The sequence below is a fragment of the Seriola aureovittata genome, chromosome 14, assembly GCF_021018895.1.
Source record: "Seriola aureovittata isolate HTS-2021-v1 ecotype China chromosome 14, ASM2101889v1, whole genome shotgun sequence".
Taxonomy (NCBI): Eukaryota; Metazoa; Chordata; class Actinopteri; order Carangiformes; family Carangidae; genus Seriola; species Seriola aureovittata.
Genome location: NC_079377.1, coordinates 23,426,224 through 23,448,098, shown reverse-complemented (window position 1 = coordinate 23,448,098; position 21,875 = coordinate 23,426,224). Strand labels below are relative to the sequence as shown.

Genomic DNA, 21,875 nt, shown 5'->3' with positions numbered 1-21,875 from the left:
TCTATGATTTTTTTTTTTTTTCCAAGAAGAAGAAAAAAAAAGGCAGAATTTCTTTTTTTTTTAACCTCCCCCTCATCCCTTTTGTTTTCCAATCTGCTGAGCAAAGATAAAAACAAGGTCATGTTATGTTGTGGTCTGCAGTACAGTGGCACAAGCTCAGGGGAGAGGCTTCGCCTGGTGCTCGTGCTTTTGAGGACACGACGCAGGCTGCACATCCTGCATCTTTCGCTCTCTCTCCTTCACTCTAACATCGCGTCGCGTTTGCATTATATTCAGACTTTGGGCTTTTTAATGCGACGGCTCAGGAGGTAGACCAACAATTAAATCCTGGCATTCAAATGAAGCACGGCGGGGTTAGACTTCTCAGGCAAAACTGCATGTGCAGCAGCCAGGGGAAATGCAAATGATCAGCGGAAATGATTATTAAATGTATTCCGTGTGAGAGCCACTGTGCTTTGACCTTTTTTTTTTTTTTTGGTGGGTCATGAGTCAGTGCTTTACCCACCTGGACCGGCAAGCCTCACTTCAGGCGATCAGGTCCCAGCGGTTCCAGCTCGGGATAAAGCTCCACATGACCTACATGCATACTGATAGAAATAGGAAGAGGAGATAGACACCGGTGGACAAAAACACACTAACACACAAAGCATACATGCACACAACAGCTAGACATACGGTGGATTCAGTGGGGCACAGAAGGCAGGAAATACAGGGGTCGTCACCCCTGCCATTTGTGCTCCGAGTGCCCAAGTTCCCTTTGGTTTGAATCATTAATTAAGTGTGGGATTTCATGCTTCATTTTTGCCCAGATGTCACTATTGAGGGACACTTGAGCTGCCCAAGTGTGACACAACTGCTATTCTCATTGGCCCGCTCGAGGGTGCTCTGGCCAGCCCAAGCGTCTTCTGGGTGCTCCATGTTATTCTGGGCAAGTGATGTAAACCTCTGCTCGACCAAAGTGCCCCCTCTGGTTGACTCAAGTAACCCCCCCCCTCCGAGTGCCCTCTGGTCAGCTTAAGTGTCATATTGTCACTCACAGCCACAGCCAAAATGTCACTCATGTGTCCCCTGGTTGGCACAAATGTCTTCTGGTCAAGTGTCCTTTAGTCTTCCCCACATGCTGCTCTGCTTAAGCTCCATTTTTATTTTTTTTCCTGTGCCCTCGGAGCATCTGTTCACACCACCACACGTTGAAAAAAAAAGAAAACACACTCATGCACACATGCACAGATGCTGCATCAAAATCAGACGTAGTTTGGGACATGCTGATGGCAGGAGGTCATGCTCGCTTATTCATACACACTGTCATTCAGTCACACACACATTCGGATCACGCTGGCTGAGTCACTGACCTACACACACTCAGTCACTTACTCACTCATTCACTATCTAATCTAAGACTTCACATAACGGCAGATGGACGGACAGACGACGGCATCCCTCTCTCCCATACTCTGGGTTGCCATGGAGACAGTTTGACCATGGCTGCACGGAGACCGAGGCAGAGATACAGAGACAGAAACAGAGAGACGAGAAGTCTGAATTCATTTCGGACACAAACGGACAGCGTTCAAAAATAAAGTAAAACAAGTTAAAAAAATAAAAATAAAAATAAAAAAGTGATGGAGGAATGTGCAGATAGTGTGTGACAGTTAGAAAAAGCTTTAAAAAAAAAAGGTTGCCCGTTATATTCTATGCCTCTTAGAGAAGCCTAGTGTTATCTCAACAAAATGGCTGACAGGGAGACAGAATGTCCTGTGTTGTTACTACTATTTTAAGATAAAACTGTCTCCGAAACGGCTGACAGAGAGACTGCACACATTTTTTTATTTTTCGTCCACTGTTTGCAGCATTTTTTTTTTTTTAAAGAAATGTGCCAGTTTCTCCCTCCCTCTGTAAGTTTGTTTTTCATTACGTGATATGCACAGCCTTTACTTAGACAGATAGAGCTTCTGCATGCGTCTGTGTAGGTGTGCACACCTACGTGCATGTGCATATGCTCAGTGTTACAAGATCACTGCATCACATTACATATTTTACTTTAACAGCAAGTTGAGGTAGATTAAGAAATTATCTGTAGGGGAATGGATTAATAAAAGTGACTGTTAACACTTGTAATGAACTCCTGTAAAAGATAAAAGCCTGGTCACTTATCTCACCTCACTCGCTCACAATCTCACTGTAATACCCCTCTAGCTGCTCCCGCGTTGCTCCGGGGGTCTATATTTGAACTTTGCTTCATAGATTTTTGCAATCTGATTGTGTTTCAACACATCAAAAGAGAGATTTGTCTGTGAATGTTATCTTGGGAATTAGCACCCTCGCATCATCCTCTCTTATCGCTCCCGGGATCCTCTCTGTGGGCCCCCGCCAAAGCTCCGCTGTGGTTTTTCCGAAAAGGTTTTTCATGTCTCGGAAAAATACTGCAGCAATAAAACGAGGATGTGATTTCCTTTGAGTGTGGAAAGGCACCTTCTCCACCCACCTCTATTTCTGCTCACCTTGATGGAGAACGTTGAGTGCGTGTGATGGGGGTAGCACAGGGGAGAGGGACTCCTAGTTGAATTTTTGACGTGGCAGAAAAAGCTTTAGCCGTTGCAGAGGATTATGAATTTTTACACAAAGATAATGAGGTCTCGCTCTAGAACGCAGCTGGATTTAGACACTGATAACACTGAGGGCATGGTCACTCAGAGAAATAGGGAGAAAGAGATTATGTCTGGGCTCAAAGAAGTCAGGTCAAGACCCAGGCAGACTTGGTGTAATGTTGTTAAACAGGACCCACATGCAGAGAACACACTTCAGAAGCTTTATATAAAGCCAGAATGGGCAAAGAGGCTTGTTATTGGCGTCTCCCAAGTCTCAAGTAAGGACCTGCTGACCTGCAGCTTTCACCCAGGACACCAGAGTGTGTGTCCTGTCCCAGACTTGAAATTAAGTTAGTAAGCGAGTAACAGTTAAGTGTTGACTTTTCCCAAACATAAGTGTTTTTTGTTGTCTCATGTCAACTTTGCCCTTACATGAGTGAAACATTCAGGTGCCATCACCATTTCCTGTTCAGCTTGGGACCTTTGTCTGTCTCTCTCTCTCTCTCTCTCTCTCTCTCTCTCTCCCCTCGTTTCCTGTCATCTCTACACTGTCCAATTAAAGCTAAAAAATAGTTCTAACAGTTATAACATTAACTAGGTATTTTAGTTGCCTAACTCTAATCACACATTATCACAGTTTATTTTGCCATAACATGTTATTTTAACGTAGTTCAGGTTGTAAAGAAAGTGATCGTTCTTGCATTGTGATAGAGTTGGTGCACATACATGAAACAAGCTTTCTAATGAGTTTTTTTTTGTCTGCATCTGTGCAGTATAACTAAAAGTTCAGACTGGGGGAGTATCAGTGTGAGAGCAGAGCAGCAGGGTGCAGGGGAAAATGATTACTCACAGCAGTGCATCTTTGCCTCAAAAACAATTAAATCTAAAGTAAAACTAAACTAAAAGTGACACTAAAATAAAGGCTGGTCGCTTCCGTGAGTCTGAATGTGTCAGTTACTGCAGCTAGACAGTAAAAATCTGATATATTTCCACTGTGAGGGAAAACTGTTGGTGTCATTTCTGATCAGTATCTGATTACTGGCCAGATGTACACAGATATTACCTGTGTCACTGGGTTGCTACGGTGCACAGCATATAAGCCCATTTTCCAATTCTTCTTTAAAGCAGTTGGAAAATTTCTCCTTTTAATGTGGTTTCTTGGGTCATGTAAATATAGACATTAACGGGAAAGACCCAACAGATTAAAAAATCAATACTAGGTCAAAACTTGCTGGACCTTGTATGGTAAATGTAATTGAAAACAGTTGTTATCACTCACTCACTCAGTCAGTCAGTGAGTCACGGACACTTGCGATTATAGGGCTGGCCCTGCTGTTGCTGTTCAGTTTAATTGACATTGGTTGACCACAGAGAGGGATAACAAATAAGCTGAGACCCACAGCTACAGAAAGAGGCAGGACACACAAGTGGGAATGGGTTAATAACTTGGTTTGAGAAGCAGCAACAACATGTGAACATGCTGACAGGTCACATTTGCAAAAATGTAAAGAGGAAAAACACCTGAGGAGTGACGGAGTGAGTTGCAGGCAAAGAAATGACTGAGGGGCAGAGATTAAAAACTTAAAAAGTAAAGGAAAAGACCTACCTATCATAACTTGAATCAGTGCTGTTATACAATCTCTGAGCGGGAGTGACTCAGAAAGGATTTTCAAACAAAGCAAATGGTCTTGACCTAAAAGTGGAACTCACTAAAATGGAAGAAAAAATAAAAGCAAATTAACACACGTGATGGGCCATTAACTCAGTCGTCCTTGACTCAAGCTGACAGCCTTCGACTTTAAAACAACACTCTTTATATTCAACATGCTTAAAGCGATTAAATTAATAATACAAAAAGTGAACTCTCTGTTACCTCTTCACTTTTATAAAGGAGCTGAGGTTTTGGAGGGTTCTTTTTTTTGAGTGTGCACAGACTCAGATATAAAGAGATGAAAGAAAGATGTCAGACTCATCTTCCTCTCTCTCTGCATCCTTGGTTAGCCTGTGAAATGGCAAAGGGCGGGGAGCTGTCCCTCTGTGTATTCTGTCAGGGTTTCAGCGTGGGAGTTTGAAAAGGCGATGGAGTTGAAATCATACTCAAACACGCAATGACTTCTCCTCTCGGTGAAGTGTAGAAGTTTCCCCCCTAGTTGAATAACCTTTGCTCCCTTCCTTGTCTTTTTGTCTCTGTCCTGTTCTTTCCCCGTTCTCTGTTTTCTATCTTGTCTAGCTGGCAAATTCAGGGAGAGAACCAATGCGACAACCCCAGACGAGATGCCCTCCTACATATGCAGACTCCTGTTTCCATGGAGACGACGTCACCATCACCTTGGAGCGGTCACATGGAGGTGCGTTCCGGCCTGTGCCCTCCGTCGGAGCACACCGATCCGAATACCTCCACCCGGAGCCTGCGGAGGCCCGGCCGCCGTCACAGCCACTCCCCGCCTCCTCCGTTTCGCTCGTGCTCCATCCCAATTATCCCCTCTGTCCAGTGTCACCATGACAACGAGGTGTCTTGTATGCAAACCAGTGTCACCCCGGCAACCACAACGATGTCTGTCACCTGCGGAGCCACGCCCTGCAACGGTGAGAGGAGAGAGAAGGCGCCATGCGTCGATTTGTCGTCCTCCTCCTGCTCGTCCGCTGTCGGCCAGCCGCAGGACGAGGTGGCGCTGCTGCTGGAGGAGGCGCAGGAGCAGCTCAGGGCGTTGGCGTTGGCTCACAGGAAGCAGGAAGAGGGCGGGATCAGCAGCAGCACCGGGTTGACGGCTGCGCTGGTGGCGGCCAGAGAAACTGTTTGCTTCCTGAACCCTAACGGAGGAAGCGCTGGGGTGCTGAGCTGTAACGGACCAACGCAGACCCAGCTACTCAGCCCCAGCCTATCACACAGAGACCTGGGCCAGACCGGCCAATGAAAGGACACGACTTAACACAGTCACGTTAGGTTTGATAGTGTATGAAAGACTGTGGTGCTCTGCATCTGTGGGACGTGAAGGGAAACGCAGAATTGAAAAAAAAAAAGTAATATCATGGTAATTGAGAAAATGTGCTGATGATATGCATACTGTACGGACTCAAACATACAAACACTTCTGGAGTGGCCGCCTTTACACCGACTGACAGTACGGAAAAAGAAAAAAAATATTTACATGCATTTATTTACAAAACAAGAAAAACACTACTTAGACAAAAAGAAACCAAATAGTCTGTCAAATCCATGGTGTTTTTAATTGTAAAAAGAATATATAAATATATATATAAATATATATGGATATAAATATATGGAATTCAAAAAGTGACCAAGTACAAAGTTGAAGAACACAGGAATGTTGTAACTATTTTTCTTTTTCTTTTTTCTTCTCCCTGTTTTGTATTAACTGTCATATTTTGGTTCTGGCTCAACTCTAACGAAAGAACTTCATAAACGTTCCCACCGCACGTCCACCAGGAGCCGTGAGTCAGATTCTGTGAGTCTGTGCAGAATCCAACATGGCGAATGAGGAAGGAGCCTCCGCACTGACTCCCCCCCCCCTCCTCTTGCCTTTTGAAGACCTTTCTGCCCCGCCAAGAATCCCAGTACAGCCCACTGTGGAAACAGACGCAACACAAAACTAAAACCCGACTCGACGACTGTGTGGGTTATGTGTTTGTGCTGGGTTGCAGCGAGGGAGAAGAAGAAAAAAACAGGAAGTGACTTTATTCTGCAGTCGGTCAGATTCGGGAGAGCAGATTGTTAAAGACAGCCTGAGATGCTGACTCTCCTTTGGCCAGTGTTTCAAACTAGTCTAGATTTATTTTTCTTTGTTATAAATGATATTTTCACACATGTGCGGACACACACACAAACACACACACACACACACACACACACACACACACACACACACACACACTCACCTGTGCATTATTTTTCAGTTGGGTGGATGGATCAGATAAATGGACAGAAGGAAAAGGAAGAACGGAGGGCTAAGGGGCACCACAGGAGGTATTCGGACATTTTTTTAGATTCTTTTGTTTTCCATTTTTGGTTATTAATGAACAATGCTGCTTTTTGGGGCTGATGGTAGGTGTGGGTATTGAAACAAGAAATAAATGTCTCTATGTTGTATCCTATGAATTGGAAGCTTTTGAATCTCTGTATGAAGTTAACAGCCAAATGTTTCTGGTGACAAAGAGTAAAAAAAAAATGGTTGCAGTTCTGGTAAAGATTTTTTTCAAAATAACACTTGTTTTGGTTGATTGCTTGGAAGACACTTTGACACCCTAACAGCACCCTATCCGACATGCATGCTGGAAAACATCAGCGTGGTTTACACCAATATGCTGCACTTATCCTGTTGGTCTTTTCAAACACAACCTCGTCTGCAATGGCTTGGAAAAAGCTGGTATCATCCACAAAGTAATTTATTTTACCCATAAAAGTAGTTCCCTCTTTTCACAGTGCTGCCTTGAAGACAGAAATTATGTTTTTAAATATGGTTCAATTCCCACTCTTCGGCACAGCCATTTTTAAAAAGATCTACGTGACATAATTGTTTAAACCCATACAACTTTGCTTCAGTTGATGTCATGAGTGTTAAAACAGGTTTTAATTTCAGTAAACGGCATCTCTTACTTTTATTCTAACATCATGTTTGTAAGAGCAGCTGTCTCTTTCTGAGATCCGGGAACACTGGATTTGTGGTGTGTGCGTGGCGGCTGCGTCATGTGATGTAGAGATTCGGCCAATTTTTCACATGTGACTTGCGCGTCTCGCAGCAAAAACATAGTCATATATATATATATATATAAATATAATATATTTTTTAACCATTTTCTCGTCTGCATGTGGACACAGTGTTTTTTTTGTGACATTTTGTGTCAAAAATAAATCAGAAATTAATTTATAATTAAAAGAAATCCTAAATGTGAGTAGCCTGCAAACTCTATGTAGATATAGCTGGCAGTAGCAGCAATGCAGCAGACACGCAGCTGCCACACACACACAACGCAGGCAGTGTGTTCCTGGAGTAATTGCTTGCCAGTACATCATGAAAATGACCTAAATGAAGAGACTCAAGTGTCCTCAATTTCAAGGAATCAAGGAATTTTACCAATATGATTTGCTCGTGGCGGTTCTGTTAAAAATCGGCACCAATAGGATGAAACATCGGAAAAGAATTTGGTTTTCAGTTGGAAAAATATGATTGTGGATGTTTGGGCATCCAGTCAAGTCCTAGCAAGTAAATTGGAAATTAATATTAAAATTCCACCTCTTTTTTGTGTGTGTTTGATTAAAGGACGTTTGATTTGGAAAAACAAGCCAACTTGAAAAGTAAAAGCAAAGTAAAAGCTTGAACTTTGTATGAAAGAAGCACAAAGAGCAACTATTTTGTGTTTAACAGAGCTTTTATCTGCAGCTGAATGACTGAGAAAAAAAAGGGGTTTAGGGGCTTTCAGCCTTCAGAGCTTTACTCTCAGACAACACACACATAAGAGTGGCTCCTGGATACTTTTGTGTTTTTGATAAGACTTTGTGAATGTGGCCCCCTTGTCAACATCAAACCACTGCTTTCAGCCAAAACGCTACTATCTTGTGTGGTCCACATGGTTCTTTCTATGGCTACTTTCTCGTGTGTGTGATGCAGCTCTCTTCACTTCAGTGTGTTGATTCAATAATGCAACACTATGGATAAGTACACAGTACCTGAGAATTCATACTCTCCCAACCTTTACTTATCGAATCTCACACAATGGCTGATCCACGGGAAAATTCACCACTCACCTCTGCCATCTTTTTTTATAAATGCCTGAATGGCAACGCTAAATCTTATTGAACACACACACTCGCACAGAAAAATCAGCCCAGAAGTTCTTTCTTTCTTTCTTGAAGGCTTAGTTTTCCATGCTGCCATTAAACCCGCCCCACCGAAAAAAAGTCTCTTTTCTATATCAAATTGTTGAACCTCAACAGTTTTGGTTATTTGATACTGATGTCCATGAAGTCCATAATGTCCCCACCAGTATAAACACTGGTGGCTTATGGAGGTTGATGTGTGTCTGTGCACAAACTCGGTGCAAAAAAGAAAAATGTGAATTTATTTGTTTGACCAACTGTAATCAGTGTATGAGCTTTTACGAGATAAAAGTCTGCAAGCTTTGTGTGGATTTGTTTTCTTACCTGAGATGAGTCCGGCAACAAGAATCTTCATCAACTTTCTCACATTTTGTCACATTTTTTTTAAATAATATTCTGACAGAGGGAGATGAATTTGGAGCCTCACAGAGGAGGAACAAGCACATAATTCAAGACCTGGTGCCAGGCAGATGCTTCGCTTTTTAATTGACAGTCCGGCACCTTGAGGAAACTGCAATTACTTTCGACATGCAGGTACTTCAGCACAATGTACATCTGTGCAGCAGAAATTATACAACAGAGAGGAGAAACAATTTTAATGCTGCCGTCTCTGCTTTCCACTCTGAACATCTTTAAATGGTTTTTACACATGCCAGTAATTGAACATTGCGCACAGCGTAACTTCACGTCCTGCTGGTTTACTATTATAGAGTCAGCACAGGAAGAGAAATGAGGCCGTGCATTCGATTAGGAAAACCTCATTGGCCTCTCAGAGATTTAGAGAGCATATCTGCCTTTCTTCATTACAGTCAAAAAGTTTATGCAAAGAAGTATGAACTGTGTATTTGTATGTGGGACGTATGTGTGCAAATGGAAGTATGTTAGTTATTGCTTTTATTCTTAAATAAATGGGGAATACATCAGCTGCTTATTTTGATCATTAAGCCATAGTTGGAATTCTATATTAAAAATAACCAATAGAGACATCCAGATGAAACAGGACGTTAAAAGCAAAAACACTCTATTTATTGTTACTTATTGATGCATAATAAGCAGCTCTATTGCCTTTCTCTCTATTTTTGTATGTGTCTCCAACTGTCAATGTTGCAGGAGGTCCTTGTTTACCATAAACCACATCAGTGTCACCTCGCAGTAGGAAGTCTGTCTAAAATTCTTTTTAAATTGATCTGCTCGCTATGTTGAGTTTTTGCTTTTACTGTTAAAAAAAAGTTTTTTTTCCCCAATAATTTATCAGTGTTTATTTTTATTATTCAGAAAGGTAGTTTAAAAATATCATTTATGACAGAAGATATCCTGCGATTTCAACTATTTGTTGTTTCAGTTGTGCTTTTTCTGTCTTATTTCCTCCATTTACCGTTAACCCCCCCCCCCCCCCCCCCCTATAGAGCTATAGAGACCAAAACTGTTTTAATGTACCAGGCTGTAAACATGTTTATTTCTGCTATAAAGTTGGACATTTTAACATGGGAGTCTATGGCGATTGATTCACTTTTGGAGCCAGACTCTAGTGGCCATTAGAGGAACTGCAGTTTTTAGCATTTCCTTGTTGGCTTCATCTTTCAGCACCAGAGGTTGCTGCTTGTATGTACCTGCCAGGTGTGTCTGTGTGCAACTAGCTGTGTATGTTTGCGTGTCTTTGCAACGCAATTCCAACGGCTGACTGCCTGCACCGTCACTTTACCCCTCTCGTCCCCAAAAAACAGCACAGATTTATGGCCTGCACTGCAGTTTAGCTGTGGTCAGCCAGGTGGCAAAAAGTATGGCGGTTAAGACCAGTGTGTGTGTGTGTGTGTGTGTGTGTGTGTGTGTGTGTGTGTGTGTGTGTGTGTGTGTGTGTGTGTGACTGATGGCGGGGAATAGAGGTTAGACCATCAGGCCAGAGAGATAACAGCTACAGCTTGATCCTCCAAAGGCTCTGCGCTGCCAGGCCAGGCAACCCCATCACACCTCATCTGAACAGCATGCCAGTTCAGCGTCGGTGAGCCCAGATACTATGAACATTTGTGTGTGTGTGTGTGTGTGTGCGTGTGTGTGTGTGTACGATGGTGTGCACTTGTGCATAAACATCTCTTTCTTTACCGGTTCCACCACATGCCCTCCTGTCTTCACACCAACCCCTGCAGCTTGGACAGCTACACATCTAGATAACAAACACAAACAAATAGGATGCTTTGCTTTCAAAGACGCTTTGAACTGGATCAAGTCGGAGACAGGTAGAGAGCCAGACACTGTGAGAGAGAGGGGGGATGTAACACTGTTACCACAGAGGTAAATTTTCTTATTTCCATTTGAAAAGCAGGAGTGTGGAATGTGGAAGAAAAGCTAATCCATGTTAGAGATACCGGGCCTTTGGATGGTTAATTCACACGCAAAACTGTGTGTGTTTGTGTGTTTGTTCTCTTGATCTTGTCCTCCAGAGGCAGAGTCCATCTTCTCAGCCTCCCCATGCAGACATTATCTTTTGCCACTTTCAGCAATGAATAAAATGAAAAAGCGTTCAATTCACCGGGGAAGTGTTGCAGTACATCAATAAAACAACATCAAAACATTTCTGGATTAAAAAAAGAAGAGGAAGACGACACAACATAGATTCCAACACCCGCAAATGTGCACAGAGCACCAAGATTAGCCTGTCATTCAAAACGGACTATTCTCCATTTTTGCTTTAATTTGCAGGCTAAATTTGCTGGTGTCAGGATCAGCCAGGAGCAAATCCATTTGCATCTGCAGAGCTACTAATCTTCACACGGTTTCAGGAATACAACAGCCCATAATGAGTGGCTGCAGGGCAGACAGAACAGGCTTGCATAATGTTTAAATGGGAGCATGTGTGTGGCACGGTAATTATGACATCTCACTATGCAGTGTGTAGCAACGCGTGTCAAGTGGGTCAGCATATACTGTGAATGTGAATTACAATGGGGAAGATTTTTTATTTATTTTTTATAGTCAAATGTCATTATGTCATTTTTTTTTAATTCATCTAAAAACCTTTGCACTAAAACTGCGCACATTTTGTTTTGAACAGAGAGAATTCTACATACATAGCTGCAAAACACTTAACTATGTCATGTTTGCTTAAGTATAGCACTTTCTCCAATTTACCACACTAAATGTTATATGATGTTTGCTGACACATTTCTACACACATCAGTGGGTAGGAAATAGTTTCAAATGTAGTTCCTCATTTAACTCTATCAGGCTTGAAGTAGCCAATTAAAAAAAAAAACAAATGACCCCTTCTTTTTGATGCCTTATTGGTTGCTTTTTTATTTAAGATGATGGTGGATGCAGTTTATTGGGGAAACATTGTTTTAACAAAAAAAGAAGCTAGATATTTTTCCTACAGGTAAAGGTCACCACTTTGAGAAATTCTGAAGAAAAAGAAAACAAATAGAGACAGTTCCCAAACCACATAGACAATATTAACGAGACATGATGTCATGTTTCTGTTTTAATTCCTTAAATTGACACAGACAAAGGCCTTAAGGTTATATACAATATTCACTGCTGCTATGTGCGGCACCAGACCAACAACATCTCAAACCAAAACAAATACTTCGTCCAGAACACCTCTAGCCTCCCTTCTTGTTCCCAGCAAGGCATTACAAAGCCCAGTGAAAGTGACCCCTAAACACACAACAAGAAGCACAGCTGAATAAAGTTACCCTGTGTACACAGCAGGTAACAAAAAAACAAACCAGCCACAATCAGTAGCCCATGCTTGCTGACCGTGAGCCAGCTAGTGACAGCAACATTTGCCAAACACATTTATAATATCGGTAACAGCAAGTCAGCACAAATGACACTGATGGAGCCAGTAAAAATTTAAAGAACTTTATAGATGTTTTGACGGTCCAACAGCTGAGCTGGTTTTGAGTAGACCTTATGGCCAGTCTGCCAATGCTCTGGTCTTATCTCTCTCGTTCTCTGAGGCCTTTTTAGTCAGAAACAGGATTTCTTCAGTGAAGCAAATTCTGGAGGGTCGCTTTCAGCTGAACGCTGCGTACTGTACTTTGTGGATGGTCCCCGTGTTTTTATGAACATGGGGAGGGAAAATGGTTTAACAGGGAAGGAGTCACATGCAGTGCATAAGAAGCACATACTTACAAACTTACATATCGTCACCTTCCTAAAATAATGGCCTAAGTCATGTTTTGACAAAAATGTTTTTTTTGCCTAAATCACCCCCTCATGATGCTGGCCACCTCTGGTAAAATCGCCTGAATCCTCAGTTGAGGGGAACATGCAATTCTACCCCCGGTTGTATAATGGCCTATGTCAAAAGTGTGACTCTTTTGTTGAGTTTTTTGTGTTTCCTGAAAAACCTGAAAAAATGACTTAGGCCATTATTTTAAGAGGGTGTCGATATGTAACACATATAGAGGGGGTATGATGTCATTACTCAACTGTATCTTTACACAGAAAATAGTTGTTTGCTGCTATTGTTTAAAATGTACAGAATGTTTGAACAAGACCCATTTTTTTAACTGCCCTCTTAAAAGTGTAATGTGTATATGTGTGTGTGTGTGTGTGTGTGTCTGTGTGTGTGGGGGGTGTGTGTGTGTGTGTGTGTGTGTGTGTGTGTGTGTGTGTGTAAAATAATCTTGTTTCTGTATTGCACAAATGACTGTGACATAAAACACATGCCTTAAAGCTGAGTTCATCACTTTGTCTCGTCAAATACATTTTGCACACAAGCAAACACACATAAACACATGTAGCCCCAGGGGTAAGAAGAAGACAGTTTTTCTTAGTAAGAATATTTATATAACATTCACTCAGGTAACAAGGTGATGTTGATGCATACTGTTCTGAGAAATCCCGTAGGTGCTGCTACAAGATGTGAAACGTGCTACATCCATTTCTGCTACTTATCTGCATCAAGGTTGCAGTGACAGCAGGTTAAGTATGGAGGTGTCCTTCTGCCCAGCAGCATCCTCCAGCTCTTCCTTTCCAACAACAGTCCAATAAGGAGAAACTCCCTTATTGAGCTGGTTTTGCGCTTTTGACAGGGGTGTGACTGAATGGGCTTTTTGTTTTCCATCATATCTGGCAACACCGACACTGCCTGCATCTCCAGCCCATATTGTCCTCACTCAGGAAAAAGATCTCAAGCCGCCTGTAATGATGAAGAAGGTCTGCAAAACCATCATTGAGAAGTGATGTTGCTGATGAAGTATGATATGATTTTTAAATGAATGTTTACAGAAAACAAGACTTGATGGAAAAGATGTATAATATAAGATATGGTGCTCCTCTCACTTTGCTATTGGTGTAAAACGGAATTACTTTTACTTCACTGGAATCAAATGAGAGTTACCCTGAACTAAGCAAAACTAAAAGTAGGATAACTTTCTTAAGCTCAGCAAAATCTACAATGTTTTTTTTTTCATCAGTATTTTGACTGAATTAATCAGGGCTATTTACATATAAAGTGAGATTCGAATCATCACATTTCCTGCAGAAGGCTCAACACAGTTTACCAACGTTGTGCTGAACCAGGCTAATTGTGGTTTGTGAGCCGAATAAGAAAAAATCTGATTCCTCTGCTTTAAGCTTCATCTATCTTATTATATATGTAAAATATTAATTTAGATGAGTTCAGCTGCCAGAGCTGCTGTTTTTATGGTCATATTTCCTGTGTGTCCGCAAGGTAACAAAATAAATAGAGCTTAGCAAAAGTTTAATCAGGAGGATCTCTTTATTATTGCTCCTGTATTTCTTCATTCATTATGCCTTCAATGCAACACCCCCTTGGATTCTGTCCAGTCATTTATTCTCCTGCTTCCCTCTATTAACTTTTATATTTCAAATCTAAGAGGCAACTCCCTTCTGGTTCACAACATCCAATCAGGTAGTCCTAGAAGTTCTCCTCTCTAAACCAAATGATAGCAAATGACTAATCAACCTCCGCTTTATGAGTCCAGTTAGCTGCAGCTGTAGCAAACTGCCGGCCTCTACGTCCTGACACCGATGATGACATCCAGTCAACACTTTCCCCTCCACCAGCAGAATCACCTGGAGGGTAATCAGCGTTTCCAGCTCACCTGGCTCAAGGAAATGTAAAAGATGAGCCATGACTCTAGTCACCTTCTTCGTGCATGTGCTTCATTTTGCACCAAGGGTGTAGGTTTGGTCTCAACATTGGTAGGGGCGTAGCAACCCCCGCTACCCCTCCAAAGCAAAGAGATTGGCTTTTTAATGCCATCAACAGTTTATGAACAAGATCTGAATTTAAATTTACGAATGCCCATTAGCCGGTGTAATATATGTACATGTGTTGAATTTCCATATATGGAATATATGTATATATCAAGGGCGTAGGTTTGCATATGGATGGTAGGAAAATGTCCTTGACTGTTTTTATACTATAAAATACTATGAGGTTTTTATGGCTTATTACACAATGACGTTATTATACCTTAGTATAATATGATGTTTTTATGCTTTACTATAATATAACTTTTTATACCTTAATATACTATGATGATATTGTACTTTACTATGCTTACATGTTTTTTGCCACATTAGAACATGACGTTTAATGCCTAAATATACAATGACCTTTTATACCTTACTATACTATGACGTTTTTATGCCTTATTATACTATAACGTTATTATACCTTACTATACAATTATGTTTTTATAAGTTACTATACTATGACTTTTTATACCTCAAAAAACGTCATAGTATAGTAATGCATAAAAAAGTCATCAAAGGTGAAAGTATAATAAGACATAAAAAGTCACAGTAAATTAAGCATAGAAAGTCATATTATAGTAATACTATAGTAAGACATAAAATGTCATGAAAAGTGTCAGTATAGTAAGGCATAAAACGTCATATTATAGTAAGGCATTAAAAAGACATAGTATAGTAAGGCATAAAACGTCATAAAAACATTATATTATACTGAGGCATTGTGAGGGAGCTCGCAAGCATCCCCCTCACTAAGGTGAAAAACAATACACATTGACTAATACAGGAAGTTCATTTGTGTTATGTTGTGCTTTTATTTTGGGAACCTCTACTAACCACTCTCTCTTTGAGGTCTACTTCCGGGGCGGGTTTTCATTTCGTGCACACATGGGAATGCAGCCACCAGCAGGTGTCAATTACTTTGTTAGGCTGTACCAAGTGGGCAGGAAAGAGAGAGGGGAGTGGGTAGAGGGGTTTTTGTTAAGTTTGGCTTTTATTTGGTATTTCTTTAGTTTATTATGTATTTTATTTAATCTGTGTTAGGCCAAAAGTCGGTGTATCTTGTGTAGGTAAATATCAGTAAGGGTAAATTGTAAATAGGTATTCTAAATGTATGGTGCTAGTGTTGAGGATCCCCTCACTATGTAATGTTTTGGTAGAGACTTTGGGTAGTTATGCCAGGTGGGAAATCAGGGTAGTGTGTCAGAAAAGGGGGGGGTCAGGTTGAATGTCACCTTTGCTGCTGCTATCCACTGTGACCTGCTGCACCAGCCAGACTGCTTTTGTTGTCAAGCCATTCTTCTACATATAAGTAAGAGCTGTTGGACTTCTTTTATAATTTGCCTATGGTCACCAGTAAACCAAAATCAGAGCTCTGAAACCAATCCTTGTGTGACTGACGCTGTTCATTTCTCCATCACGCTTGCACCTCAGTCCTGCTAACCTTCATCCTGGTTGTAAGAGTTCACCACCATCCAAACCTTACTGGCATAAAAACCTCAACAAACGTCACAGTATAGTAAGTCAGTTTGACACGCAGGGAGATGATCAAATCTCACATGGGAAGGCCTCCTGACCGCCTCACTGGGAGGAGAAGGTTCAAACCACTGCAACACCATTTCAACCCATAAACAAAAGCATACTGCAGTAAGGCAAAAAAAAAATCATAGGCATAAAAAATGTAGTACGGCAAACCCCACACGTAAAAAGGCCGGAGACCCAGGATTCGTATTCAGGACCTTCCCAATGGGAGACAAAGATCTAGAGAGAGGATGATCAATAAATTGTGATGCTGAGCAAGAGCAGTGTGTGGGTTATTCTTCTCCTGACGGAAATATTTCATAAAACATGTGGAAACCACAACAGCACATACTGATACTGTATCAGGTCATGCTAAGCTAAAATGCAAGGAAATGCTCGTTAATGCAACTCTGCAGAACACAACGTTTGTTATTTTTAAAAATATTTTTACTATTACTTATTTTTTGATTCTGATGGTTTCAGTTTATGATGTGTAATTGCTCACCATCCCTGCCCTGCTGCAGCTTCTTCTCCAGAGGAGTGGTAAACACAACACTCAAGAAAAAAGTTTTGCCGTTGTTTTGTTCACAACACTGAGAGTGTGGAAATCAGCCCTCAGGGAAAAGCACACACTGACTGCAGAGGATGATGGAGTCCCTGAAACAACAGAAATTGACCTAACAGCAAGGTGTGATATCAACCATTTGAGACCGGTGTCTGTGGTAACAAATCACTGTTCAGGACATTAAGTCGAATTCCATGGTCTGTGGTGTAAAATGGCCCCCGGAGACCAGAAGTATTGAGGAAGCAGCAAGGAGGAGAGAAAAAACGTCTGAGCTTAAAGGAGGGCAGCCCCAGTGCAGTGCAGTGCTCCAGAACCTGACTAAAATCTCTCAAGTTGTGCTTATTATTAATAAAATATGCCCGCCAGGAAAAACTTGAGATAAATAAGGGAGTTTGAAGATACTGTGATTGCTTCGGGGGGGGGGGCAATTTTTTTTTAGGGAGATTTCAAGAACAACATGTTCAAAAGTAAGAGGAATCAGAAGCTAAGCAGTGATTAATGATTGATTACGGACTTTGACCATCTGTTCCAAAAGCTGTTTTTTGGTGTTTAATTGGAATAACATCCAGAGGGCAGGATAAGCTTTTCATGGGAGATACAGTTTTTTCTTTCAGAGAAGCAGAAGCTTCAGAACAGCAAAGCAAAGTATGACAGAAATGTCTCATTTGGCAGGGGGGGGTTACAGTAGATGATATTCTCCACCTTTTTTGTTTTAATAACTCAAAGGTTTTCATTTTTATAGACAAGCAGAAAGAATAAATGCGGCTGACAGAATCTAGGTTTCTCATATAAGCAGAGCTGAAAAAGCTGCAGTGATTCTAAACTGGTCAATCTACTGCTAACACAAACATTTTTTTATTTTATTTTTTTTTTAAAGCCAATTAAAGTCTGCAGAGCCTGTAAACAACCAGAAGTCCAGCATCTCTCAAAAGTTCCTCTTTCCACTGAAGTGAATAAAAAAGAAATTCGCTGAGCTTCCTGCTGTCACATCTTTCCACTGGCTGTGGTCACACACAGGAGGCGCTGTATGTTTTCCTTTATTTTCCTACAAACAAAAAGTAATTACAGCACATCTTACAATGTGTACTTGGCAAACATTAGTCTGCTATTCATTACGATATAGTTATATATACTTTACTCGTTATGATGACATCATTAAAGTGTCATCTCAAGAAATACAACGCTAATATGGAACTAAAGTCATAGTATTTATGACAGGAGTAAAGGGGAAAGTGAGGTGACATCGTAAGAAACCACAGGACAATATCACAGGAGAGTTCGATTCCCATGTGAAACCAGCGGCTCGTATTGTTCCTGTTATCCATGGTCGTTCGCCAAAGTTAAACACGTTGTAATTACTGTAACCATGACAACAAAGGCAGAGTAATGCTGAGGAAGTAGTTATTTGAACCCAAATCACGAACTTCTCCTAAAATTAACCAATGAACAACCGTGACCATTATTACAGAAACATCAGTGAACAGGAAAAGACCTCAACAACTCTTGATGACACACCGACTTTTTCATTTTTCACATTGTGATTGTGAAGCGCTGATTTGTTTGCTTTCACTTCACAGTGCCCTATTCATTTTCATATCTTAGATACAGTGAATATTGCTTCATATTACTTAGGCACAGGTAATGAATACCCTCTCTGAGGCAATTTCCCTTCCATGCAGACTACACTATATTCTCGGTTGTTCTGATGTCTTTTTGTGTGTTCTGAATTGCTAAATAAAACCCAAACTCAACATCGGACGAAAAGTACAGAGAGGAAACTGCATTTGTCCTCCAGCAGGTTTGTACTGACCAACAGTAAAAGACCTTGGATTGTGCTGTTCAGTTTCCGCTCGTGACCCTGTGTGAATATATAGTGCAGCAAAAGCAAAAGCTTCCGTAGATAAGGAGAAGTGTAAAAAAAGAAAAACTACAGAAGAAGAATCAGAGAGAGAGAGCACAGCAGCAGTTGGGATAAGCAGAATAATGCAATGCCATTTAAGAGACGTTGAAAAGGTCCTGTCTGTACAGCAGACTCATCCCCACTGTATTAATCTTGTTTAGTGGTGGTTCTGCCACACTGATGACCTCCTCCCTGCCTTAATTGTTCAGTCAGTTTCTTAATGAAAGTCTATTTATAGTCTAATGACATTTAGTGACATTCACAGTGAATTCCTTGAACATAAGCAAAACAGTTAAAACATGTAGAAAGGACGTTTGATGTTATATCTGGAGGGATTTTAGAATCATACTTTGGCACCTTGAGTTCATATAACCTATTATAATAAAACGTGTAGACCACCAAATGGTAGAACACAGGCATTTTTAAGGACATTTTTAAAAGGATAACCTTTATACGGTTGACGCAAACAAGCCCATGTGCTCTGGGGTGCACTCAGATCTGCAGAATTTTGCAATAACATCTTGTGCATGACAATAAGATGCCCCCGTGGCTCCCCCTGAGCAGTAAACAGTCTCAAAGTGAGTGTATTCACTTCAGCAGGATTGACTGTATAAAACATTAACTTTGTAATTAGGCTACTATTGGCTTGCAAATGTGCAGTAAAGAGGAGATAGCGGGCAGATACAGTATATCTTCCACACGCGCTCAATCGTGCATCGGTCTCAGCACCACCACCTGCACAGTGGCTGTTTTTAGCCTGTGTTAACTCCCTGGCTCTTTGAAGTGATGGTAAAAATCCAATTATCCACATACATGTTGTTGTGGGCGGTGGTGAAAATGAAAACGTGAAAACAACAGCGGGGGCAGTTCAATGAGTTTTCTTACCCACACCTGCTGGTGAAACCTTATAAGAATGTGGTCCATGTTGCCTTAAAATTTAACATTGTGCCAAGTAAGATTTTATTTTTGTTTGTGTCTGTAATTGTGGAGGCCAGGGACACAGAAAAGTGGGACCCCATAAATTACAATAATTATCTTCACCTTCGCACGCATTCATTCAAAGCATTTAAAAGATTAAATGAATTTTAATAAAAGCAGCAAATTATTTTCTGCACTGCATTTGTGCTGTCAGCTTTTGGAAAAATACTGGGTGTCCGCCACCAGACGAATCTCACCATAATTTGCAAAAAGTTGAACTTTGATTCCTGCCTTTGTTCACAGCTCTCGGTCCTACAGTACGAGATCACCCACTTAACACATGCTACACCAGGTCTGTGCTCGAAACAGCCTCCAAATGGTGCATGATGCAAAAGGTCTGTAGTCATGAAGTTTGTGTTATTTCATTCCCCGTCTTGTTGCTAAAAGCATCACAAAGCAACTATTTCTTCTAACTGTATGACAACTTATTTGTCATTATATGCATCAAGCCAAAAAACGGGGGGGCTAATCTTGATGTGTTTCCTTCTATCCATCAGATACAGGACATACAATATGAATGGTCTTCCTGGTATTTGCAGGAAAACATTAACTGGAATAGCAGGATGTTTCTCTGAAAACACAATTTGATCATGCTAAACACATGTGCACAAAACTAAATCATTCAAGAGATACTCACTTTGACTGCTGGGAAAAGATTACACAGTGATCATAAGACATTTGTTTGTGTTGCTATGGTGAAAGCTCTTCAACTTACTGCTGCACAGCTGGAGTGACTCATTTATTAGTAGCTTGCCTCTCATGAGGGGAGGCAGGCGACTAACTGCAGGCCTGATGCAGGGTTGTGGTCCATCACTTTTGGTTGTCTGAGCTCTGAGCAGCCTCTTGGCTCACTTACTATAAGTGCCACTAATGTGGCAGGAACACACCACAGAGGAAATACTTGTAAGAACATGGGAGCGCTGATTAAAATTAGCCTCAGGCTCTGCTGCAGGAACAAACACCATCTGCATGTGTTTCCTGTTTGTATGATACTTCATATGGTATGAGCTACAGTTCCTGTAGTATTGATGCATTAATTGCTTTTCAGGCATTCAGTTTTATACAGATCCACTTTTTAGTTCATGCACTAAGCAAATACTGGTAGGTCATTTTTGCTGAGTGAAAAACAAAATTTAGATCTTTCCAATTTACACATCTTGCAACATAGACTCATACATATTTTCTTCATTTTCATATGTATGATTCATTTTCATATTCATATTTTTTTCATGGATGTGACAATGAACAAGACATTGCCGTCAATAATACATGAAGTATAGGTCTATTTAGCCCATTTCTGTCTTTTAATCTCCCCTGTGTTTAAAATTCAGACATTTTATTCTGAACCACCCCCCACCCCCCCCCCCCCCCACCCCCCACCCCCCCGCCTCTGAAAAAGCTATTTGAAGTTGCAACTTGCAAAGAAGCGATTCATTTTAGTCATTAAATCAAATGCACATTATCTCGCCGTGCCCAAACAAACATTAATCATCGGGCATAATCTCGACAGGTAATCTCCTCTCCCCTCTCGAACTTGCCTGTGAAAGAGATAAATAAATATATTTACAGCGTCAGGAGAGAGAAGGCATCCTTGCAAAATGATGTCATTAGTGCTGAACGATAGCTCCCACTACTGCTGTTTCTGTTGAAAAAACAAGTCGGTGCATTCAATAGGCTGTAGCTCAAGATCAAAATCAATAATAATATTCTTGGGCGAGTGAGTCTAATGGCGGGAGAATCCCATCACCCGACCAGACGCCTTCCGGCAGCCGACACTCTTGTGTGCTACCGCGAAGAAAATCACTTCATCAACTTTCCTGAGGGTTTTCCTGACGCGCACATGCAGAAGCAAAACGCACTCTAACATACATGTGAGGTTTTGTTTGAGCAAGTCGAAACAACCACTGTGTCATTTTGATATCATTCATGGAAAGGAATCAGGAATGGATCCGTAGCTCCGACTCTTTGAAATAATCCCAGATGATGACAGTTTAGACTTTCGAGCTTGTGCTCATCGAGAGCTGAGGCGAAGACAGAAACATCTCTCCTGGATTCCCTCCTCTCTGAATCTCTCTCCTGATGCCGGCTAATGAGACTGCTGTGAAAGAGCAGAACATTTCAGAACAGCACTTTGGAGAGGTGACACAAAGTTTCAGCTGCTCGTTTAAAGCTGCACAAGAAAAACTTCTGACCTCGGCAACTTTTGCGTTATTACAAAAACATAAACTTTAGAAGCCTGGAGTCAGACTAACACGATGTCTG

At 41.1% G+C, this 21,875-nt stretch overlaps 1 protein-coding gene across 1 annotated transcript in view; it reads left to right on the top strand.

The window, feature by feature from the left end:
• LOC130181247 (pro-neuregulin-3, membrane-bound isoform) overlaps nt 1-8,727 on the top strand; it is a 335,378-nt gene extending 326,651 nt beyond the window's left edge. Inside the window, exon 9 of the mRNA XM_056395233.1 lies at nt 4,819-8,727. Within this exon, the coding sequence (XP_056251208.1) occupies nt 4,819-5,503 (685 nt within the window). The 3' untranslated portion in view covers nt 5,504-8,727. The remainder of the gene's footprint in view (nt 1-4,818) is intronic.
• The last annotated feature ends 13,148 nt before the right edge of the window (nt 8,728-21,875 follow it).